Source organism: Rhinatrema bivittatum, chromosome 1, assembly GCF_901001135.1.
Source record: "Rhinatrema bivittatum chromosome 1, aRhiBiv1.1, whole genome shotgun sequence".
Lineage (NCBI taxonomy): Eukaryota > Metazoa > Chordata > Amphibia > Gymnophiona > Rhinatrematidae > Rhinatrema > Rhinatrema bivittatum.
Window position 1 is genome coordinate 136,357,771 of NC_042615.1, and position 26,370 is coordinate 136,384,140.

At 41.5% G+C, this 26,370-nt stretch overlaps 1 protein-coding gene across 2 annotated transcripts in view; it reads right to left on the reverse strand.

Moving 5' to 3' along the window:
- The window catches only part of CEP135 (centrosomal protein 135), a 435,470-nt gene that overhangs the window by 291,431 nt on the left and 117,669 nt on the right, over positions 1–26,370 (reverse strand). For both annotated transcript variants that reach the window (XM_029587343.1, XM_029587336.1), the window contains exons 6-8: positions 16,330–16,414; positions 15,049–15,177; positions 11,967–12,182 (exon numbers count right to left, since the gene is read on the reverse strand). In XM_029587343.1, coding sequence (XP_029443203.1) covers positions 11,967–12,182; positions 15,049–15,177; positions 16,330–16,414 — 430 coding nt within the window. The remainder of the gene's footprint in view (positions 1–11,966; positions 12,183–15,048; positions 15,178–16,329; positions 16,415–26,370) is intronic.

Sequence of the window (26,370 nt, forward strand, 5' to 3'; positions counted from 1 at the left end):
TAAGCCATTAGAAAAACCCCTTTCAAGATAAGCAGCTTCAGGAAAATTCTCTTACAAGGTTCAAATTAGGAATCCACTAAGACAAAACCAAGTTCAGGTCCCAAGAGGGAACTGGTCCCTTACTAGAGGCCTAATGTGTTTAACACCCTTCAAGAAATGGGAAATATCTGGTTAAGATGACAAAGGCTTTCCCAACACATGCTTTCTGTAACATGCAATAGCTACTACTTGCACCTTCAAGGAATTAAGCGCCAGCCCCTTCATAAAGATTTCCTGTAGGAATTCTAGAATACAAGGTAAGGAGGCCTTCCTTGGAACAATATGTTTATTACAGCACCACTGCTCAAAATCCTTCCAAACTCACATGCTAAGAAGGTTGAGGACTTTCTCACCTTCAACAGCTTATTTACCACTTCATGAGAATATAGTTTTTATATCAGACAAGATGTCTTGTCAGGTCATTAAGACAAAATTGATCAAGATCTATGTAATGAACAGGACACAGAGAGAGGTGGTCCTTTCCCTGGTCCAGCTGCAATGGATTTTCATGCAACAATCTGGCTAGGTCCGTATACCAGGAACGTCTCAGCCAATCTGGGGCTACTGGAATCACTAATCCCTTATGGCCAGAAATTCTTCTGAGACTGCTTCCCATCAGAGGCCATGGAAGAAACACACAAAGAACCTCCTTTGTCAGCCAAGTCTGATTCAAGGAGCATCCAGCCCTGATACTCCTCTCTCTCTCTCCAATTGAATAACTTCTGCACTTTTGCATTTTCCATTCTTGCTATGTGTGAGACAGACAATTCAGATTCTTCTCTACCCACTGAAGAAATACATCCATCTCCTCCAACACCTGAAGACTCTTCATACCTCACTGATGATTCACATTTGCCAGTGCTGTAGCATTATCCATCATTATCCTGACTGCTTGACCCTGAGCAGTGACACAAACTGCAAGAAAGCTAATTGTTTGGAAACCAGAATGATTCAATTAATGAACCATCTCACCTTTTCCTCTGATCACAGAACTTGAGTAATCTGACCTAGACAGTGCACCCCCTTCCCCGTCTGATAGACTGGTATTTGTTGTCATCTTAATCCAAACCAGAGGATCCAATTCCACTCTTCTCTCCAAGTTCCTGGAATTTAGCTACCAATTCAAACTGGCTCTGATCCAGACCAGCACTGGAAACTTTAGAGAATAAGTTTAAGACTATGGACAACACAACTCTGAAGGGACCTCAGGTGTGTCCTCACCCAGAAAACTAGGTCCAAAGCTTCCACTATGGATCCCAAAGTTGCAGGTAACCTTCATACTGTCGAACTCCTGGATGAGAGCAATGACAGAACTGAACATTGCAGCTTCTGAATCCATTGGCATGTCAAAAAAATTTGAACTATCCTCGTTTCAAATGAAGCTCCCAAGTATTCTATTTCCTGTGATGGGACTAGATTGTTACTGGACAATTTCACCACTCGTTTTAAGTCCTGCAAAAACTGCACTACTCTTTCAGTGGCCCACATACACTCCTGTTCTGACTTTTCTCTTATGAGCCCAATTGTCGAGATAAAGATGTACCAAAAGCCCTTGCGCTTTCACAATGTTGCAACCACTACCACTATTTCCTTCCAAAAGGCCTTTGGAGATATTGCTAGACCAAAGGAGAAAGCCAAAAACTAAAAATGACCTAATACCACAAACACGGAGATACCATTGATGGTCTCCTCTTATCAGAATGTGTAAGTAGGCCACTGTCAGTTCTAAAGAGGTAGAAACTCTCCTTTTCTCATTCCCATTATAATTGACTTTAAAAGTCTTCATTTGGAAATGAGAAATTGAGAAATCTGTAGACTCTTCAAATCCAGAACAGACAAAAAGGAGCCTTCTTTCTTGGAAATCACAAAGTGGAATACGGACCCTGACCCTAATGAGATCTCAGTACTAGAACCACTGCCATCAAGTAAAAAAGGTGCTCAAATGTCTCTTATCGCCTCCCTCTTTTGACTGAGTTACAAGGAGAAACCATAAATGCATCTGAAATGGGTTGGAAAAATTCCAGAGCGCAACCCTTCTGAATTATTTCCAACACCCACTGATCTGATGTAATTTGGCACCATTCTAATAAAACTGACAGGCAGCAGCCTCTCTCTTGAATCTCCAACCCTCATTGGGAATTTTATGAAGTATTTGCTTCTCCTAAGAGTCCTTCCTTACCACCTCTTTTGGCTGAACAAAAGAACTGAAATTTGTCAAATGGTAACAACCTTTGACTGCTGTAGGAACTTCCCTGCTTCAACCTCCTAGCATCACAAAACCTACTACGAGCCATGGCAGTACGCAAAAACTTTAGGCCTGTCCTCTGGTAACCTTGGTACCTTAGAGCCATACCTTGGCCATCTTTTCGAGATCTTCAAACAAAAAATTCCCTTATAGAGCAGCTTTGTCAAATTGTTTTTCAAAACTGAATCCACTGACTAATTCCGCAACCATAAACACCTCCTGGCCGCCATAACGAATGCCATACTCTTCAAAGAAATGTGCACAAAATCAAAGGAGGCATCAGCCAAGTAGGCTACTCCTGCTTTCAAGTGAGCAGCTTCCTCAACTACATGCCCACTGGATACCACAATCTCTCTTCCTGGATATGCTGCGACAAATGCAATCCAGACTTGGCCACAATGTAACTACATGCAGCTATTTGCTGAACTATACAGGAAGCATCGAAGGCTTGCTTTAACTCAGACTATTCTCCTATCCTGTGTATAAAAGATCCACCTTCCACTAGAATAGTAGTACACTGAGTTCCTTAACAAAAAAAGTTTACATTTCTTGCTACAAAACTCTCAAACTCTCCAGAAAGGGCATCCTGGGACTGGGAAAAGGAGGTGCAGCCCCAACTGTCCCCACATTCTCAGGAGTCAAAACTGGACAGCCAAGCAACTCTGACTAGGCTCCCTCCAAAAATCACAGTCTCCTGCCCAGAGTCATGCTAGGAAATTAAAATAGTGGTAGTTTCTACCTGATTCAATTCTCTTGCAGGCACAGAAACTAATTGATCTTCCTTATCCAACAGTTTCCTGCACACTGAAGAAGATAATTCAGACGACACAGCCAGGCCCAAATCACAGGAGGGGTGAAGGAAGCCACTCTCCTAACCGAGGTCCGGACCAAATTGCAGCCCGCATCTGCTAAAAAGGTGGCGGTAGGTTCCATAACTGTTCTGGAGTTCATCCTAGAATCAGTCTCCTGAGAGAGAAGCAGACAACAGCGAACCACCAGGGCACAACAGGAAGCTATCTGCAATGTCATTGCCACTATTTCAAATGCTTGTTTGAGAATTTTTATTTATTTATTTATTTATAGTTTCTTTTATACCGATAACCGTTTACACATCGCATCGGTTTACAGTTAAACAGGAACAATTGGGCAGAACCCTTACATATAACATTGAAAAACAGGTTAACTTTTGGGCAGTGCCCTTACATGTAACTGAGAACAAAGGAGGCTAAAACAGGGATGGGGTATAGGGCTGATTATGCCGGGCAGCGTCCGTGAAATCAATAGATACAGCAAAATCAAAACTATATACACTATCTAAGGACATAAGTAGCCGAGTCAAAGTACAAAATCGATGGGCATAAGACGTATTCCGAGAAAAAGATTCCTAGTCATGTATCAAATTCGTTTTTTAATCAATTCTTAGTTAATCAGTGAGGGTTTATGTAATGGAGGGTGATATGTAGTAAGCTTGCTGGCAAAATGACCTCAATTCTCCTATCATGCACATCCTTCAAGGCCGATCTTCTTTCCATGGGAATAGTCGTCCACTAAGACTATTTCAGGAAACAAATGCTCTATCACCACTGGATCCAAGGTGTACAGGCCTTCCAATGTCAGACCCCCTTTGAAACTTGCCTCCGGAGCATCCCATTCAAGATTAGTCAATTCTTGAATGGCTTCCATAACAGGGAAAAAAAAACAAGAGGCTTTACACAAAGAAACCAAAATTGGGTTCTTCTTTGGTTCAGATATGGAATCTGTCCGAGGTACTCCTAACAACTTCAAGGTCTGGGAATCAGGGCCAGCAGTTCATCTCTATGAAAGAGCCACAACATGCTCCATTATGGTTCCAGTCCCAGAGGAATTTCCCCATCTTCCAGGTAGTCAGGATCTGCCTCAGTGCCATCCAGGTTCCTGTCAAGAATACCCACAGCTAACAGAGGTGCGCTTCAGCGCTTAAACACAGGACCGATAGAGGGAGGGGCCACCAGCTGAGGATCCAACCTGACAAGATTGGTCAAAGCCGAGGACTGTGCCCGAAAAAACGATTGTAATCCTTGGGGGGAAAAAAACCCACTACTCAAGAAGGATTCAAGCCAAAACCAGCAGATACTGGAGCGGGACCCCACTGAGCAGCCATCTCCTGAGGAACAACCAGTCAAGGGAGTTACGGCATATCTCCAGATAAATCCTTAGCCAAATCATCATCAGGTTGGGAAGAACCAGGCTTAGCAAAATCAAAGGAAGACCATTCTCCCTGAGCTTCTAAGCAGCACTGACACATTAGAAGGCACTCTAGGCAACATAGATAGAAAGGCACTTAGGTTTCTTGCTCACCGGCGCCAATAGTTCATCAGTTGACCGAGAATGTGTGGCCAGCCAACACGTGCTGAAAAATTTCAAGTGCACAAATTTTATGCACACAAAAATTAGGCGCCCCAAGAGCAACTGCCGCAAAACACAAATGCACAAACAAATGCCAAAATCTGGGCACACCACACCCAAAACTGAGTGCACAATTCGCACGCAGAGCTGGACGCACTGCGCACACAGACATTCCTGCAGAGGGCAGTCTAACGCGGTCAGAAACGTGCGAAAACACTGCCACATCCTACCTCGCAGTGCAAAGGAAACAGCCTAACAGCAGGGCCTAGCCCACTCAGGCTGCTCAATTCCCTTAACCCCCACGGGAGAAGGAACCAACATCAGAATGGCACGCCAAGCACGGAGATTAGAGGAAGGCCTACAAAACCCCTCTACACAGTCTGACTTTTTTTTTTTGTTTGTTTTAAACTTATCTGAGTTCAGCCTTTCCCGGCTGAGTACAAAGAAACTTCGGCTGAAGGGGGAGAGGGCATCTGCTGTCATTGCTGCACTCTGCTTCCTGCATCTGCTGCCTTTAAAGCTGTACAATCAGCTAAGTAAACACCGGCGGAAAACCAGCTACCAGACTAAGGCACACATCTGAGAGATCACGGAAATCATCACAGGAATTCTCAACTGGGGGAGGGAACATCTGGTACCACTGCAGGAGAGTGGGGCTTTTTTTTTTGTTTTTGTTTTTTTTTTTTTATTCTCCTAAAATTTGAAGCAATCTCCATAGGGAGATACATGGCCACCATCTGCTGGAGACTGAGAATACTGGTGGGCTGATGTCACTACAGGAGTTTATATACTGTGCCGTCAGCTTGATCAGTCTCCATCTGCTAGCAGAGGTACAGCAAAATTGCTTACCTTGTAATAGGTGTTATCCCAGGACAGCAGGATGTAGTCCTCACATATGGGTGACATCGGTAATGGAGCCCTATGTACGGAAAAACTTCTTTAAAAGTTTCCATGAAACTTTTGATTGGCACCAGAGTGCCTACTGAGCATGCCCAGCATGCCATGATATTCCCTGCCACAGGGGTCTCCCTTCAGTCTGTTTTGTAGCTAGAAGCGTTAGCCTAAAATAAAATAATAAAACGTATCGGACCCAACTCCGCGGGGTGGCGGGTGGGTTTCGTGAGGACTACATCCTGCTGTCCTGGGATAACACCTATTACAAGGTAAGCAATTTTGCTTTATCCCAGGACAAGCAGGATGCTAGTCCTCACATATGGGTGATTAGCAAGCTAGAGGCTGAGTCATTTGGGAAAGAGGCAACAGTGTAGTATTGTTGTTGAATGAATCAGCCGAAGATCACAGCAGGTTGGATGTAGAAGGAGTTGGGTTTAAACTGGAAACAAGTTCTTTAAGACAGATTTGTCCATAGGCTGAATCTTGTCTTCCTTCTTTGTCCAAGCAGTAGTGAGCAGCAAAAGTGTGAAGAGAACTCCATGTTGCTGCTTTACAAATGTCCAGAATAGGCACAGAGCGAAGGTGTGCTACTGAAGTTGACATTGCTCTTACTGAGTGTGCTTTTACTCGCCCTTGAAGAGTAAGGCCTGCTTTGTCATAACAAAATTGTATGCAATCTGCTAGCCAATTTGACAAAGTATGTTTACCCACTGGTTTACCAGGTTTGTTTGGATCATAGGATACAAATAGTTGATTAGATTTCCTTTGGACTGTTGTGCGGTTTAAATAGAAAGATAATGCACGTTTACAGTCCAAAGTGTGTAAGGCTCTTTCACCCTGGTGGGAATGAGGCCTAGGAAAGAATGTTGGTAAAACTATTGATTGGTTCAAGTGAAATTCCGTGACAACCTTAGGAAGGAATTTGGGATGTGTACGGAGGACTACCCTGTCATGTAGGAACTTTGTAAAAGGTTCGTATGTGACTAGAGCTTGTAGTTCACTGACCCTTCTAGCTGATGTAATGGCTATGAGGAATACCGTTTTCCAAGTAAGGTATTTAAGGTCACAGGTATGTATGGGTTCAAATGGAGAACGCATAAGCCTGGTTAAGACTACGTTCAGGTCCCATTGTATGCTTGGGGAATGAACTGGAGGTTTAATGTGAGTTAGGCCTCTCATGAATTTACTGACGAGAGGCTGTGTAGAAATAGGAGTGTCTCCCAGCTTGTTATGATAAGCTGAGATTGCACTCAAGTGTACCCTTACAGATGACGTCTTAAGACCAGAGTCTGAGAGATGGTAAAGGTAATCTAGTAGTGAGGTAGTGGGGCAAGTGAAAGGATCTAGTGCTTCCTGAGTGCACCACAAAGTAAACAGTTTCCATTTGTAGGAATAATTCTTTCTAGTGGAAGGTTTACATGATGCTATCAGCACTTGAGATATAGAGGCTGGAAGGTTGAGTGGTTGTAAGATCAAGCTTTCAACATCCATGCTGTCAGTGACAGGGATTGAAGGTTGGGATGGCGCAACTGACCCTGTTCCTGAGTTATGAGATTGGGAGCTATTCCCAGGCGAATTGGATCTCTGACTGAGAGATCTAGAAGTGTGGGAAACCATACTTGTCGAGGCCAGTATGGGGCTATGAGTATCATAGACCCCTTGTCCTGTTGCAGCTTCACTAGAGTTTTGGTTATGAGAGGTATCGGTGGATACGCATATAACAGGCCTGAATTCCAATGGCGAGCAAATGCGTCCTTCGGGAGACTGTTCAACTGCGGGAGCAGAGAGCAGTAATTGTCCACCTTGTGGTTCTGAGGGGATGCAAAAAGATCTAGTGTTGGCTGACCCCAGCGTTGGAAGATCTTGGTTGCTATCGTTGGATCCAAGGACCACTCGTGTGGTTGGAACTGACGACTCAGGCAATCTGCTACTGTGTTGTGGATGCCCGCTAGGTAGGTGGCCCGTAGACGAATTGAGTGTGCTAGGGCCCAGTCCCAAATCTGAGCTGCTTCTTGGCAAAGAAGGTAGGAACCTGTTCCTCCTTGTTTGTTGATGTACCACACGGCTACTGTGTTGTCCGTTTGGATCAAAACAGTCTGGTGTGAAAGGCAGTCCTTGAACGCATGCAGCTCCAGGAAGTTTATTTGAAAGGAGGCCTCGAGTCTTGTCCACTTGCCCTGTGTCTTTAGATGACCAATGTGTGCTCCCCACCCTAAGGTGGATGCATATGTAGTCAAAGTTACTTGTGGAACTGGTTGCTGGAAAGGTAGGCCTTTGAGCAGGTTGTTCATTGATGTCCACCAGATGAGTGCAGATCTGAGCTCTGGTGTTATATGAATGGGAGTGGACATTGGTTGAGTGGCTTGTATCCACTGTGCTTTGAGTGTCCATTGCAGTAGTCGCATGGTCAATCTGGCCATGGGAGTTACGTGAACTGTGGAAGCCATGTGCCCTAGAAGAATGAGGCACTGGTGAGCTGTTACCTGGAATTGATTTCGAAGAGTGTGAGTCAAGAGGACAAGTGTTTGAGCATGGTCTCTTGGAAGAAAAGCTTTTGCTATTGCAGTATTTAGATCTGCACCTATGAACTGTATAAGATGAGTTGGTGAAAGATGGGATTTTTGGTAGTTGATGAGAAATCCCAAGGAGTGAAGCACGTGGATAGTGAGCTTGAGAGAAGTAAGTGAGAGCTCCTTCTTTTGATTGACTCTTGATGAGCCAATCGTCCAGATAAGGGAACACGTGCACTCTGTTTGTGGAGGTGTGCCACTGCTACAGCCAAGCACTTTGTGAATACTCGTGGGGCTGATGCAAGGCCGAATGGCAGCACTCTGTATTGAAAGTGTTGATCCTTTACCAGAAATCGCAAGTACTGGCGATGAGGAGGAAAGATGGGAATGTGAGCGTAGGCATCTTGAAGATCCAGAGAGCAGAGCCAATCTCCCCTTTGAAGAAGAGGTAGAATGGTGCCTAAGGACACCATCCTGAATTTTTCTTTTTTGAGAAATTTGTTGAGATTTCTGAGGTCTAGAATGGGTCGAAGGCCTCCTGTTTTCTTTGGAATTAGGAAATAGCAGGAGTAGAATCCTCTGCCCTTTTGAGGTCCAGGAACTGGTTCTATGGCCCTGGCTCTCAGAAGGATGGATAATTCTTTTTGAAGGATTATGGAATGTTGATTTACTGTCCAAGATGGAAGTGGTGGGTTTTCTTTTGGAATAGTAAGAAAATCTAGTCTGTAACCGTGAGTTGTGATCGATAATGCCCACTGGTCGGTGATTATGGAGGCCCAAGTGCTTTGGAAGTACATTATACGACCCCCTACTGGTATGTTTGGGAATGGGTTGATGAGGCTGCTGCTCTCTGAGTTGTTTCAAAAACCAGATGTAGTGGCAGCTTGTGGTGGTGGTTGTGCCCTTGCAGGCCTCTGCCTAGGTTGTTGGCGTGGAGGTGGGCGGGATGTTCTGGGTCTATTTGCTGGGGGATAATACCTGCGTGGACGGTAATATGGACGTCTGGCATCACGCTTTGGAATTCTCCTAGTGGAAGGTTGAGTATCCTGAGGTATTAATGATAATTGCTTTAGTGTTTCTGTGTGGTCTTTTATAGTAGCCACAGCTTCTTTGACCTTTTCCCCAAAAAGGTTGTCCCCCAAGCAAGGAAGATCAGCCAAACGTTCTTGGACCTCTGGACGGAGATCAGAGGCCTTTAGCCAGGCCCATCTGCGTGCAGCTATGCTTGAAGCAGAAAGTCGTGCTGCAGTCTCAAAGCAGTCGTAGGTAACTCTGACCTCGTGTTTTCCTGCTTCGAGGCCCTTATGGATGATAGTCTGGAATGGTTCTTGATACTGTTCAGGGAGAGACAGGGCTAGGTCTTGAACCTGCTTCCAAAGGTTCCTTTGATATTGATTCATATATAGCTGGTATGATGTTATCTTGGATACCAGCATGGAACCCTGAAAAACCTTTCGGCCTAAATTATCAAGAAATCTACTCTCCTTCCCAGGCGGTGTAGATGAATGAGATTTCAATCGTTTTCCCTTCTTCTGGGCAGACTCTACCACAACTGACTGGTGTGGCAACTGTGATTTTTGAAAACCTGGTATAGGTTGGACCAAATAAGTTGCCTCTGATCTTTTATTGACTGCTGATACAGATCCTGGGTGTTCCCATATCCTGTACTGAAGGTCTTGAAAAACTTCATGGACCGGTACTGCTAACATTTCTTTAGGAGGATCTACAAATTGCAGAACCTCAAGTGTTTTCTGCCTTGCATCCACCTCCGTTTGTAGTTGAAAGGGGATGGTGTCAGCCATATCCTTTACAAAGTTTGTAAACGAAAGGTCTTCAGGAGGTGACTTCCTGTGGTCGTCAGGTGGAGAGGGTTCAGAAAAAATATCCCCATCTGAAGAGTATTCCGAGCTTGTCTCAGTACCCATATCCTTTGGAGTTTGGTGAGTGACTGGCACTAGCAAAGGCTCCCTAGGCCTTGATGGTAGAAGAGGAGAATGAGGCCTTGGAGGTTTTGGGATTCCAGAGGGTCCTGGAATAGGCTCTTCTGGTGTTTTGTTGGATAAAATATCCAGGAGAGAGTCTAATTTTGTCATGAATGGATGCAGCATCGAGACATCCTCTGTTGGCACCGGTATAGTCCCAGGTGGAACCGGTGAGGGTATCGGGGTAGGCATCATAGGCCGTTCCCGTGGCATCGTCGGTGGCGGCGGCAATGGCGATGGATCTCTCGGCATCGGAATCAGCATCGATGGAGGTGTCGATGGCTGAGGCGGAATCGCATCGTGCAGAGCCTGGTACACCGCTTGACGTATATATATGTCAAGTTCCGCTCTCATAGCTGGTGATACCAGAGCAGCTATGGGGGGAGGCGGTGTTGGCGATGCCGATACCTCCACAGAGCCCTGAGGAGGTACGGAGCCCGGCACCGATATCGGTGGGGATCACCCTGGATCAGTAGGCCTTGAAGCCTCCGCACTTGTCCGAGGTATCTTTGCGGGTGAGGCCGTACCTGTCGATGGGTCTTCGGTCATCGGTGCAAGGCGTCGATGACGGTGACGATGTTTCTCCTTGTGTTTTTCACTTCCAGAAGTGGACGCCTTCGACGATACTGACGGTGATGGCATAGAAGCGTCTCCAGCTTCCGGACGATGTTTTTTCAGAAATACTTGCCGGACGGATCCGGATGGCGATGACTGAACCGAAGTCGATGCCTTCGGGAGCAATTGTATGTTAAACAATTGCTCCATTTTCTCGACGCGGAGACGACGGCCTTTTGAGGTCATCTCTGCACATAATGTACACGATTTTACATCGTGTTCTTTGCCTAGGCAAAGAACACATTCTAAGTGCGGGTCTGTTATAGACATATTCCGCGCACAGTTCGGGCATTTTTTGAACCCGGAGGCCATTTTGCCGGACAGCCGTCGACGGCGATGACCAAAAAATATCGGTACCGGCCGGAAACTGAAGGGAAAAAAAGTTACCGCGGTGTTAACGAAGGGAAACCCTTGCGGTGGGATTGATTTTTTTCCGGAAAAGTTAAACTTTAAGGTGGTGAATTCACCACAGGACTCCAATTACACCGCGATGCTAAGTGCTTCGCGGAAAAAAGAAGACTGAAGGGAGACCCCTGTGGCAGGGAATATCATGGCATGCTGGGCATGCTCAGTAGGCACTCTGGTGCCAATCAAAAGTTTCATGGAAACTTTTAAAGAAGTTTTTCCGTACATAGGGCTCCATTACCGATGTCACCCATATGTGAGGACTAGCATCCTGCTTGTCCTGGGATAAATAACCCGCTGGTTCTGATTCCATTTATCTACACGCTAGGAAATGCACATTTACACGTGATGCATCAGATTTATGGAATAACCTGCCATATACATTAAGGATCACTGCCTGTACAAAAACTTTTAAGACTCAGTTGAAAACCTTTTTCTTTGAAGATTATTTTAACATATAGATATATTTGACAGTTTTTAATCTATATTTTAATTGTATTTATATTTTATCACAGTGTCTGAAAGTATCATCTAGGATTAAAGATCTGATTATGGAACCTGTTTTGATATTGTTGATTTAGTATGTTTTGTATTATGTTTACCATTTTATTATGCATATCCTTGATGTGGGCCACTTAGGGCATTTTGCATAAGAGGAAAATTAATAAAGTAAACTAAAGCTAACCTTCCCCCGGTGATAGTGGGGCAGAAGGAACAAGCAGGGCAATTACCTGGGGCTCTAGCACCACAAGGGGTACCCCTTGGCAAAGCTGAATTATATTACTGAGGCATAGCTTCAGGGTGCCTGGCATTGATGGGGCCCAATCTTTAATTTCAACCATGGGCCTCAGTATGCTTCAATGTGGTAAAAAGTCAAAACATTTTCCTTACCTTAGCATCTTGAATTTCAGCATCTGCAGTCTTAAGAACTATTTCTTTATCTCTTTCAAGCTGTTGTGCCAGTTTGTCTATTTCAGTCAACTCTTGGCACAATTCATTATTTTTCGTGCTTAAATTTATAACTTCACTGGTTACATTTTGCCGAGTTTCCAAAAGAGCTTGTATACGTTTCTCAAGATCTTGATTAGCTTGCTGAAGGTATTCAACCTAAAAAATGTATTTTGCAATTACTGAAACATATCAATATCACTTATTTAAAACCAGCAACCCAAGCATTTTCTTAAAGAAATAAGGTTGTAATCTTAACTTGTACTCTACAAATAAATCAAAAAATTCTAAAAAAAAAAAAAAAAAAAAAGTGTGAAGATCAGAAGGGATGGTGCCAAAATGGGGATCTTTGTGCCTGTTGAGATTCCTTAGTTTTTTGTTTTGTTTTTTTAAACCTACAAGTGCACTTTAATGTTAAATTTGAACCGCTTATACAATTTCTTACCATACAGATAAACTCATTTTAAACAAATAGCTTAGTGTACTATATTGTTACCGTACTATGATGGCACGTGCTGAATTTGTAACCTATACCACTCATATTTTTTATCGTGCCTATATGTAAACCGTTGTGATGGTTACCCAACTTAACGACAGTATAGAAGAGTTTTTAAATAAATAAAATAAAATTAATAAACAAACAATACAGAGCATTATAACTTTCTCTGTTTTAGTCACTATTCTCTGCCTAACTCCTAACATTTTGTTTGCCTTTTTGAGAACTGCAGCACACTGAACAGACTATTTCAATGTCTTGTCCACTATTACACGTAGATCGTTTCTCTGTGTGGTTAACTCTTAACATGAAATCTAACATCGTGCATCTACATCATGGGTTATTTTTCCCTTTATGCATCACCTTGAACTTGTCCATATTAAATTTCATCTGCGATATGGATGCCCAGTCTTCCAAGTCTTGCAAGGCCCTCCTTCAATTTAACACAATCCGCTTGTGATTTAACTACACTGAATAAATTTTGTGTCAACTACAAATTTGATCACCTCACCCATCGTTCCCCTTTCCAGATCATTTATAAATATATTAAAAAAGCACCGGTCCAAATACAGATCCCCGAGACACGCCACATTTTACCTCTTTCCACTGAGAAAACTGACCATTTAACCCTACTCTGTTTCCTTTTAACCAGTTTGCAATCCACAAAAATACATTGCCTCCTATCCCATTATTTTTTAATTTTCTTAGAAGCTTCTCATGGGGGACTTTGTCAAATGCCTTTTGAAAATCCAAATATACTATATCTACTGGTTCACCTTTATCCACGTTTAACCCCTTCAAAAAAAATATAGTAGATTTGTGAGACAAGACTTGCCTTGGGTAAATCCATGCTGGTTGTGTCCCCTTAAACCACATCTACCTATATGCTCTGTGATTTTGTTCTTCAAAATAGTTTATGATTTTTCCTGGCAATGAAGGCTCATCGGACTATTAGTTTCCTGGATCATCCCTAGAGCCTCTTTCCTAATACTAGGGGTTAAATTGGCCACTTTCCAGTCTTTCAGTACAATAGATGATTTTAATGATAGGTTACAAATTACTAGCAATAGATCTGAAATTTCATTTTTTAGTTCTTTGAGAACCCTGAAAGAACCATCTGGTCTGGGCAGTTTGCTACTCTTTAGTTTGTCAATCTGACCTACATCTTCCAGGTTCACCATGATTTGATTCAGTTCATCTGAAGTCACCCTTGAAAACAAACAGTCTCTGGAATGGGTATCTCCCCAACATCTTCATTTTTAAACACCAAAGCAAAGAATTCATGTAGTCTTTCCACAATGGCCTTATCTTCCCTAAGTGCCCCTTTGATCCTTTGATCATCTAACAGTCCAACAGATAGCCCTTGCAGGCTTCCTGCTTTGGATATATTTAACATTCTGTATTATGAATATTCAGGAAGTCAGTGCCTTATCCTACCATTGGTTATACAGTACTAGCTCTTGTGAAGACCAACTCAGAACTCCTTAGAATTCTCCATTCTTGTTTGGGAGTGCAGAAGATCTAGATAAACCCTTGGCAGATATCTCAGTTTTACACATCCCTGCGCGAACAGCCTATCCTGAACCTCCCAGCCACTGGTTAAGTACAGTATAACATGTCTAAATAGTGCTAATTGAATTAATCCTAGTTATTTTACCTGTTGTTTACTATTCCACTGGATTTTTCTTGATTTTCTTAAAATAAACTTTAGTTTGTTAGCTCTGTCTCTGACTGATTGGAGATTCTAAAATGTTTTTGTATTTTGTTTGAAGGTGTATTTCTAGGACCTGTGACACTCCTGGGCTTTGTGGAGTCTGTAATCCTAGAAAACACCAGGGAATAGTTTGCAGACAGGCAAAAAAGAATCTAGTTGGTGGATGGGAGTTTTCCAGTGTAGGGGCACATGTGCAGGTACAGGCAGGCCTTTAGCAGTACTTGGTTTTAGGGATAGTACTAAAGTGTTACATAACAGATTGTTTTATCAAAAACTTGAGACATTAAGTTTGTAGTGACCCCTAATGAAATCTTAATTTAATATATATTAAGTCATAAGGAACTGGTAATGTCAACAAATGGCCAAAAGTGGAAGGGAAATGAGAAATTCTGAGCAGTATGCATAAAAGCTCTAAAGAACGGCTTCCCAAACCTGTCCTGGGGACCCCGCAGCCAGTCAGATTTTCAGAATATCCACATTGAAATATGCATGAGACATGGTGTATACAAATTTAACTCATGCATATTCATTGTGGATATCCTGAAAATCCGACTGGCTCAAGGGACCCAAGAATAACAAGCCCTGCTCTATGGGCATCTGCCTGCACACCTCCATTCTCCAGTTATCTTGCCTGCCTTACATAGGTTTTTAATTTCAACATCTTTCTCCTCTGCTGAGCTTTGCTGCCTAGAGCAGTACAAAATAAAATTGGCCATATGGCGCTGTGTGTGATTAGGATAAACCAGAATGACAGCCAGATGGCAGCAAGAGGCAGTAATGATAAGAGGATATGGACAGAGATGTACAATGATTACCTGCAGATTTAAATGTGTGATGAGTTTCTCACTACTTTTAGTTCTTGCTTCCAAAGAAATGACATCATGGGAACGGCCACCATCCAATGCTAGTCCTAAACGCTCTATCTCATGGTCTCTCAGCTCAACCTTAAGAAAAATTATTTTGATCATTTAACAAAACATTTACATTTATATTTATGGACTGACTGGATAAATCTGATGGGTTTTACCTGCTGTCAAACTTCTATGAATTATTTTTCATGCTAATAGGATTTTATTTTATTTTCATTCACATCAGGATGTAATTTTGTCACAGCAAATTCTGGTAAAATTACAGCAAAAACATAATTCAAATATAAAGTGTTTAAAAATATGGGTTTCATACCACTAAAAAGCCAATTGACAGGAAAAAATCATCTTGTGGTTAAAGCACATATTAACCAGCATAAATGTTCTCCATCACAGAACAGCACTACAGCAGTATATGATGAACCCTAAAGCAGCACTATCTTGAAGACACTTGAGACTGAAAGTTTAAATTTACTCTTGAAACCGTTCCTGGTGACCTCTTCCTTCCCCAAGCACAGCTTGCGCTACCAAGGTCCGAGAGGAGGTACCATACCTGGGCATGGGCATAACTTAGACAGGCCAGCACTCTAAAACAGGTGATCATCTGACTGAAGCTGTCACCATTTCCCACAGGTTGAGCCCTTAGCTGCAGGCAGCTGCCAGAGTTTACCAGGCAGGAAAGCAGGGACTGGGCTGAATGAACAATGGTTTCTCAGAGCAAACTCCATGAAGACTGTTGGACCAGAAAGGGTGTATCAGGCTAGGACTCCTCAATTTGAGACACACACCCAATGCTGGTCTAACAGGAAACCTCTGGGGACAGGGTCTCCCTAAACATGCTTTGCTTGATAGTTCTTATATAATTATCGATAAACAGTCCTTATGGCTCTACAGTAGGATCCCCTGGCCTTTAACATCCAGGCCATGTTTTTGATCCTCACTGCTTCTGATAACTGACAACTGGCCCTTTAAAAGACACTTACTTTTCACCAGGTCCAATACAGAAAAGAAATCTGCACTTCTAAAGAAACTAAAAATTAAACTGCTCTATTTAATTGCAGTCTACAAAAATATAACTGTTGCAAGATAACATTTCGATTGACCAGAAGTAAACAAAGTTTTCAAGTGATAGATTACATCATCATGTTACAATGATCCAAGTTTAAAAACATGACTAGCAATAAAAAAACATTTCATGTACAAAAAGTATATTCATTGTTTCAACTTTACCTGTTTACTGAGATGCTTTAGCCTTTGTTCTGATATTTCCAATTTTTCTTGTAGCATAGCTACATCTTGCTGAAGTTCTTGAATTCTGAAAATCATTTAGAAGTTGGTTGACCACACTACTGACAGCAAGCATCCCACATCATAATATGATTCCTGATGATGGTCTGTCAGGGAACAAGCTAGCTTGCCTACTGATATTTCTCAAGAACATATTTGATTAAAAAAATATACATACTTCTGGTGATGGCTACCTGCTGAGCAGTTGCAAGAAGGTGGTGATACTGAGGATCAGCCTGAACTTGCCTAATTTTTCACATCTCTTCCTTTTTTTTTTTTTTGTTTTGGTATTTTTCTTGATCAGATGCTTTGAGAGAAAAACTTATACGTTTTGGTGACATTGGGTTACTTTTTGTGGTATGTCTGTGAAAGCTTTCTGAATATTGTGAAAGACCTTAGCTGAATCTAAAATGGCATCAGTGGCAGATTTGTCACTTGCAGAGTTAAAAGAAGATCATGTTAAAGAGATCTCCTGGAATGTTTCTGCAATGTGGGAGGATCATCTCGGCAAGCTGCAATCCTCTTTAGAAGAAATCTGAGAGGGAGTTGACAATTTTAAAATCATTAATATCAAGCAACGTGTAGGGGCACAGGAAATATTCTCGGGGCAACTGACTGATCAGATGGTAGTACTGCGGTGCGAAAATGCATAGATGCAGGCCCATATTGAGGACCAGGAAAATAGGAGGCAAATAAACATTTGCTTGATCAGCATACTGGAGAAGATGAAGCCTGCGGAGTTGTTACAAGTAATACAAATTTGGCTCCCAAATCTCTCAGCCTCTTGCTTGAGACTGACTGAGCCTGTACTCAAGAGGGCTCACTGGGTAGGCCCGCTGCATGAGGGGGCAGCCCACTCAAGGTACATAGTGGCATGTGTGATAATAAAATTTATTAGGGCCATCTGTTTAGTGGAAATTCACCAAAAGGGGTCCAGGGGGCACTGCTTGCTTGTAAATTAAGGGCAATGCTGTTCTTGAAACTGTCTCTGAAGCTGTCTTACACTTAGATAACAGAAAAACATATGTATCGCTTTATAGTTTTAGGCAAAACAATGAAGAGTTATAAAATCAAGGTTGGTTAGTTTCCCAGGGCTCTGTGGAATATTAGAAGTAAGCAAATGTTGAAACTTTAAATCAAAGGAGTGTTTTAATTACTAACCAAAACTGTACTTAAGAATGGCCAATTCAATCACAAATTAAGTCAGGCTCTTAGGCTTTCGAGCTGACTTCCTTATGTGCATAAGAAATAAAGGCTTTTGTTCATAAGAAATACACTGTCTCTATTTTCCTGTTGTCCTTTGCTAAACATTTTTCATTGCAGATGGTGCATTGGCCGGGAATCAAAGAAGGGAGTGCTGTCCTGGCCTGAGCCGGGGAGAGGACGCCTACTGACCTGGGACAGGACATGCACAGCCATTCCCTCTCTTGATTCGAACAGAATACAGGACACAGGATCCCTGAAGGTATTTTTAATCTTTTTCTCTTTGTTTTTTGTGCGGTCTCATTTGCATTGCACTCACATGGAGACCTGAAGGTATTTTTAATCTTTTTCTCTTTGTTTTTTGTGCGGTCTCATTTGCATTGCACTCACATGGAGACCTTTAAGGGAAATGTGTTCACTCAATTATTTTTGCACTGTTCTTAAGACTTGTGTATTCTTATGAATATCAAAGCATTCAGCATTACAAAGGTACCTGACAAAGCGACAAAGCTAGTAGCTTAATTGATAGGGCACTAGGCAGTGGCAGCCTGCTGCTTAACGGATAGGGCGCAAGGCTCCAGTAATGCCGGCAACTTAAGGAAAAAAATGAACTGCTGCTTACATAACAGGGCACAGGGCAGTAAAGCCGGCAGCTTAAAGGGCGCTAGGCTTCTGGATAAAGATTTCGGGCCCGGTGAACTATAGGGAAGTAAAATCCCTGGATATACAGCCTAAGGTAAATAGGCTGGGACAGTCTAGGCAGACCAAAATCAGGGAGACAAATTCTCTGGGAAAATCTAGGACTGTGATACAGGGAGACGAATTCCCTGGGAATATAGGTTAGGATAAGTATGGGAAGTGCACCCCTGTTTATGATAAAAAAAAAATAAAAATTAAAAAAAAATGGGAGCTTTACCCAGCAAAGAAATACCAGAACCAAGGGTCCCTTACAATTCATTTTCACTGAGCGCTGTAACAATCTAGAGGGTTTTTTTCTATTAGATGGTTTGTTTAATCTCTGCATTAGCTACAACTCCTGCATACAGGGAAACGGTGTCTATTATGATGCAGGGTATTTTTGAGAACTGCTTATATATCCATTAGGAAAAGTGTTATGCAAGTGTTGCTGCCTATTAACCAAACTTCAAATCTCTGCTATGGTAGATTGGTTTGAAAGATTTCTTTTTGGTCAAATGCACTATTTCTTTTTATCTACTTTGAGGATGCCCATTGTAGACTATTTTACTTAAGGAGAACTTATTAAAATTGATTGTGAATTATTTATCTGAATATTTGTTAATAACTTTGTACTGAAAAAAAAGACTATACAAGGAAATTTAACAACAGTGCCAGTTAGCCTATGGTTTAAAGCCCTTGCCCTGCTTGCGAGGCTGAGGGATTATTAGAGGAACATAAAAAAGGAAAATGTAGTTTGCAAACTGGTTTTTTATTTATGTCTGATTTCTGCTGTAATGCATTACAATTGTTATGGCAATTTCAGCACTTGAAAGGGGACTGGGAGCTGCAGAGTTAACTAGGTTGGCAGGTAAAGCTCCAGGCAATTCATATGCACAGTAGGACATGGTGGGGGAAAACTGGTTTACCTTACTTTTGAAAGATATAAGCAAACTGCTGAGGAATTAACGTTGTGGGGAAAGGTTACAGTAAGTACTTTAATTTAGTAGATTCTTTCAGAAAGATTGGTTTCATCAGCCTTCTCTGGCTGGCTAACATGTAGTTAAAAGTTAATAAGCTATTGAGTTTATAAACAATAAACTTAAGACACTTTACAATAGGCATAGGAGATATATTGCATTTTGTATTGAAAGCACCTAGTTTGGTTCTTGTTGATTTAAGTTATAAGATTGATTTATGGGTCTGAAGGATGGGCAGCGGCTGCTTCTCAGCATGACAATTTGACCCCCATAACTTATTTCTCTGGTACATTTGGGTTTTCAAATTATGAATTAAGGATTGTGATATATGCAACAGCTATCTGTAAATTGCAAGCACATGTACCAGGATTTTAATTGTTTTAACCCCTAATAGGCAGAGATTTTTGATTTACTGATGAGTCCTGTACATAATCAAACCCAGGATCTGCTGCTGCTTCTTAGATGTAAACAGTTCTCACTATCATCAGAAATATCTGCACAGGGAGCAGAATTCATGAATGATGCTCTAGTTCCCCCTGACAGTTTTCACTGCTTCACATTATATATATACATATATTTTCATATATTAATAAACACTTAAGACCATAGAATAGTAAAGGCTTTGTTTCAGCTACTGGAGAACCTCTTTTACATTTACAGACTTTGCAGCACAAGAGATTACTAAACAAGCTTGCCAATTAGCAACACAGGAAAGCAGGATTGCAAACAGTACCGCAGATGCAGGAATTTATAGGGAACAGGAAAGCTGCAGGCTGTACCTTTAGTAAAAAGGCAGGCTCAGTAAACCCTACTGGTACTCTGTTATGCTTTAAAGGTTTTAGATTTGATATTATATGAGTAGTGCACAACCCATGTACCAGCATGTGGGTTCCAAACTTACAGACACCTTTTTCTTTGTGACCAGGTTAGAAATGTTTCTAAATATTTGTCATTATAGTGATTTGTATACGAAAGAAAAGAGTAAAGGAGCTGAAGATTTAATAAACTCCCAACTACGCTGGCATCAGGAGAATAAACTATGGCGTGGTAATGTAGTGTCTGTAATTAGAGTTAATCACACAAAAATGATTCAGAATTAACCATGACTTACAACATTTATAGTTTATAGTCCCATGCATTCTACCTCACCTGACAGTTATTCCAGAAGGTTAATATACTTTAATTTGTTAATGTTCTTTTGTATTGTCTCACCTAATTTTGCCTAGGCCATATTGAAGTAGAGATGTGTTTCCTACATTCATTAGATCTTAAAGTATTAAAAGGTAAACTTCAAATGTGTCAATTATAAAGTAAGATATTACGTTTTGTTTCACAGTTTTACATAATGCAAAGACTCAGGTAATCACATTGGAACGCATGACAAAGTATGAACTCCTTTTACAATCAGGGAATATTATCTTTCATCACTGTTCTGCCCTTACTCCTGCTACCTTGTTACCCGAAATAATTGATTTAGATGTTCCAGACCATGATTGTGCAATGTTAATGGAATGAGAATTACAACCCTGGAAAGGCTTAAAAAAAAATCTTTCTAATGCTGACACAGTTTATTTTGAAGATGCTCCGCTCTCCATGATAATACAGGCTCGCTGCAGATTGAAAGTGCTGTATGTATCCAGTGAGAAGTACTGGAAGCTGGACCTCTCACCAGAGGAAGGGGATTATGTCTTACTTATGGGGCATTATGGAAAATGAGAGAATTTTTAACAGCAAATGGAGGAATGATTAAGAATGGTCCTTTGTTAAAGTTTTGCTAGAAGCTATCTTGTTGCCTCTCAGGCTGGCAGTAGTAAAATGTGCAGGGCATAGCAAGGAAGATTCAATTGTAGCCAAAAAGGAAAAAAAAACTTGGCAAGATAAAGCAGCCAAGCATGTAGCTCTGACTAAACAATACTGTGGGAATTGCAGGATGCCCTTTGCTAAAACACAGAGAAAACAAAGACTTTAATATTAAAACTTTGATACAGTGGCAGGCGCAAGATAAGAATTACAGGAAGTTGTGGGCAAAAGGAGGGGCCACAATCCGCAATCAGGAACAAGATCAAATATGATTTGGCCCAAAATGACAAGTAGTGGCCCTGCAGCTCCTACAGCATTAGTAATCATGTTTTTTCATCACTGGTGGGGGGTGATTTCAGCAGTCAGAGCTCTGGCTACTACCATATGTTCTCAGTGTATGCAAGGTAATTTGTACAAGGCCTCCAAGGGCTTGATCATCACTCCTGCTGGGCCCTTTCTTACAGATCCAGGTTGACTTTATTGAATTACCCCAATACCAAACTTACAAGTATGTACTAACAATGTTTTGCAGCTTCTCAGGATAAGAGGAAGCTTTTCCAGTAATAAAGGCAGATGCAATCTCTGTAGCTAAGATTTTACTGAAAGAATTTATTCCAAGATATGGAATCACAGAATCAATTGATAGTGATCAGGGGACACACTTTGTGAATGACATAGTTGTGTCATTAAGTAAGACATTAGGCATCTCTTTCAGGTTCCACACCCCTTACAGACCTCAAAGCCTTTACCCTTTTAAAAAACTTCAATGGCAGGCTAAAAACTAAGCTTGGCATTATCATGGCTGCAGCACACTTAACCTGGCTATGAGCTCTCCCTTTAGCTCTAATGGCTTTGCGGGCATCACCCCATTCCAAGACAGGGCTTACCCCATTTGAGATAGTCACTGGACGACCAATGGCTATTGGTCTAATGCCAAAACCCTCCACTGCTCTTATATTTTCACAAGAAGTATATCTTAACCATTATTTGTTTATGATGCAGAAAGTCTTGATTTCACACTGGCAGAAAGTACGAGCTTCTTTTCCTCCAGTGAACCCTGTGCCTACTGAGAGCATGAAACTAGCAGTGATTTTGTTTTTATTGAAGATTTTCCCTATCAGGTACTTTTAACCTCACATTCTGCAGTAAAATTAAAAGGACACCCTACCTGGGTACATCTTTCTCACTGTAAAAAAGCTTACAGTACTACAACAGCAGGAAGCTCCGGGACATAGAACTCTCTCACGAGGCTACTGGAACAGACATGGCCCTGCTTTTGCTTCTCTGGGCAAACTGCACCGATACGATGACCGTCACCTACAAAAGGTTTACTATTGTGTGGTGAAATATCGTCTGTCTGTCCGCATGATGGAACTTTTGCATGAATGTCTTGACCTTGAACTAAACATGACTGCTCACCTGTATAAGGTTTACAACAAGATGGTGGCTCTCCCCGGGGCACATCCTTCATACTGTGTGGACTATAAGCATAAATGCCCCAGATATCCTCCATGCTTTAACAGGACTCTACCTCATTGTGACCACAGAAAGAGCAGCCAGTCAGTCTATGTGATTCACCAAATGTGCCCTATGGAAGCTGAGAAAAGGATTCAGGGAACCTGCCCTACTGGTTATGGACGCAACCTCAGGTGTACTGGGAACTATATTCATGATGAGTACACCCCTTCGCCCATGCTTCTGCTTGCCAAGGCTTATATTGAAGAGCAAGGCTGCTCTGTGCTGGGCCTTCCTGTTGTAACTGGAAGGGAACATATCAAAAATCTACTTCACCACCTCTGAGGTAAAAGTGAATGACAGAAGACTATCAGTTTATAATACCTCAGGACTATGATTTGTTGCACCGTGGGGAGCAGTAAAGACTATTTCCTTCAATACTACTGCTCAATTTTCCTTTGGATACATTATACCAGTGTCTTCTTTCAACAGAACTGATTTGCTCCTGAGGAGGCACAGGTCACCTTCTTGATTTCCAGATGGACTGTGATCCTTTCATCGTATTTTGAGAACTGTTTTTCCTGGTTTAAGTTTTTGAACCTGAAAGTGCTTTAAAAAAAATCTTTCTGCCACTGCGAAAGTCACATTGAACAAGACAACAAAGATTATGGGACTAATGCAATTAGAGATCAAATCTCTTAAAGAAGTAGTTTTAGATAATCGAATGGTGTTAGACATGCTGCTTGCTGACAAAGGAAGGGTTTGCCAATTTATTAATTCTTTTTGTTGTTCCTATATTAATAATGATGGTAGTATTAGAAATCACATGCAAGCTATAGATAATTTACTGTCACACCTTTCTCACTATACTGACTCAGAAAACCCCTCCTGGAATGTTTTGTATGCACTATGAGTGAAAGCATAACTAATATTTAAGACACGCATTGCCCCTGGACCAAAAGGAGGGACTGTGATAATAAAATTATTAGGGCCATCTGTTTAGTGGAAATTCACCAAAAGGGGTCCAGGGGGCACTGCTTGCTTGTAAATTAAGGGCACTGCTGTTCTTGAAACTGTCTCTGAAGCTGTCTCACACTTAGATAACAGAAAAACATATGTATCGCTTTATAGTTTTAGGCAAAACAATGAAGAGTTATAAAATCAAGGTTGGTTAGTTTCCCAGGGCTCTGTGGAATATTAGAAGTAAGCAAATGTTGAAACTTTAAATCAAAGGAGTGTTTTAATTACTAACCAAAACTGTACTTAAGAATGGCCAATTCAATCACAAATTAAGTCAGGCTCTTAGGCTTTCGAGCTGACTTCCTTATGCGCATAAGAAATAAAGGCTTTTGTTCATAAGAAATACACTGTCTCTATTTTCCTGTTGTCCTTTGCTAAACATTTTTCATTGCACATGTGTGTTCAATTATGCTGTAAAATCTAAATGAATGTTGGCATATAAAAAGAAGGAAAACTTGGACTCTAAAAATTATTCAGCTAAATCTTTGCCAACAGAATATAAGTCTGGCTCCCATAGATAAAGAACATAAGAAGTTGCCATACTGGGTCAGACCAAGGGTCCATCAAGCCCAGCATCCTGTTTCCAACAGAGGCCAAACCAGGTCACAAGAACCTGGCAAGAACCCAAACACCAAGAAGATCCCATGCTGATGCCAGTAATAGCAAAGGCCATTCCCTAAGTCAACTTGATTAATAGCAGTTAATGGACCTCTCCTCCAAGAACCTATCCAAACCTTTTATAAACCCAGCTACTCTAAATGCAGTAACCACATCCTCTGGCAACAATTTCCAGAGCTTAATTGTGCAGAGTGAAAAATAATTTTCTCCAATTAGTCTTAAATGTGCTACATGCTAACTTCATTGGAGTACCCCCTAGTCCTTTTATTATCCAAAAGTGTAAATAACCGATTTACATCTACTCATTCAAGACCGCTCATGATTTTAAAGACCTCTGTCATATCCCCCCCTCAGCTGTCTCTTCTCCAAGCTGAACAACCCTAATCTCTTCAGCCTTTCCTCAAACGGGAGCTGTTCCATCCTCTTTATCAGGGGTGGGCAATTCCGGTCCTCGAGGGCTGCAAACCAGTTGGGTTTTCAGGATATCCCTAATGAATATGCATGAAAACGATTTACATACGACTGAGGCAGAGTGCATGCAAATCTCTCTCGTGCATATTCATTAGGGAAATCCTGAAAACCCGAACGGTTTGCGCCCCTCGAGGACTGGAAATGCCCATCCCCCTGCCCTTTATCATTTTTGTTGCCCTTCTCTGTACCTTCTCCATCATAAATATATCTTTTTTGAGATGCGGCAACCAGAACTGTACACAGTATTCAAGGTGCGGTCTCGCCATGCAGCGATACAGATGCATTATGACATTTTCCGTTTTGTTAACATTCCCTTCCTAATAATTCCCAACATTCTATTTGATTTTTTGACTGCTGCAGCACACTGAGCCGACGATTTTAAAGTATTATCCACTATGATACCTAGATCTTTTTCCTGGGTGGTAGCTCCTAATATGGAACCTAACATCGTGTAACTACAGCAAGGGTTATTTTTCCCTATATGCAACACCTCGTATTTGTCCACATTGAAATTTCAACTGCCATTTGGATGCTCAATCTTCCAGTCTGCAAGGTCCTCTCCTGTATTGTATAACAATCCGCTTGTGATTTAACAACTCTGAATAATTTTGTATCATCCGCAAATTTGATAACTTCACTCATATTCCATTCCAGGTCATTTATAAATATATTGAAAAGCACTGATCCAAGTACAGATCCCTGAGGCACTCCACTGTTTACCCTATTCCACTGAGAAAATTGATCATTTAATCCTATTCTTAGTTTGTCTTTTAACCAGTTTGTAATCTATGACAGGACATCGCCTCCTATTCATGAGGGACTTTGCCAAACGCAGTACATCTACCGGTTCACCTTTATCCACATGTTTATTAACCCCTTCAAAAAAATGAAGATTTGTTAGGCAAGACTTTCCTTGGGTAAATCCATGTTGACTATGTTCCATTAAATCATGTCTTTCTATATGCTCTACGATTTTGATCTTGAGAATAGTTTCCACTATTTTTCCCAGCACTGAAGTCAGGCTCACTGGTCTATAGCTTCCCGGATCGCCCCAGAGCCCTTTTTAAATATTAGAGTTACATTGGCCACTCTCCAGTCTTCAGGTATAGTGGATGATTTTAATGACAGGTTACAAATTTTAACTAATAGATCATAAATTTCATTTTTGAGTTCCTTCAGTAGCCTAGGATGCATATCATCCTGTCCAGGTGATTTGCTACTCTTTATTTTGTCAATCTGTCCTACTACATCTTCCAGGTTCACAGTGATTTGGTTCAGTTCATCGGACTCATCACCCTTGAAAACCATCTCCGGAACTGGTATCTCCCCAACATCCTCATTAGTAAACACGGAAGCAAAGAATGAATTTAGTCTTTCTGCAATAGCCTTATCTTCCCTAAGAGCCCCTTTAAACCCTCGGTCATCTAACGGTCCAACCAACTCCCTCACAGGTTTCCTGCTTCAGATATTTTTTTTTAAAGTTTTTATGAGTTTTTGCCTCTATGGCCAAATTCATTTCAAATTCTTTCTTCGCCTGTCTTATCAATGTTTTTTACTTACCTTGACAATGCTTATGCTTTTCCCTATTTTCTTCAGATGGATCCTTCTTCCAATTTTTTAAGGATTTTTTTGGGCCAAAATAGCCTTTTTCACCTCACCTTTTAACCGGTAATCGTTTTGCCTGCCTTCCACCTTTCTGAATGCGTGGAATACATCTGGACTGCGCATCTAGGATTATATTTTAAACACTGTCCATGCCTGT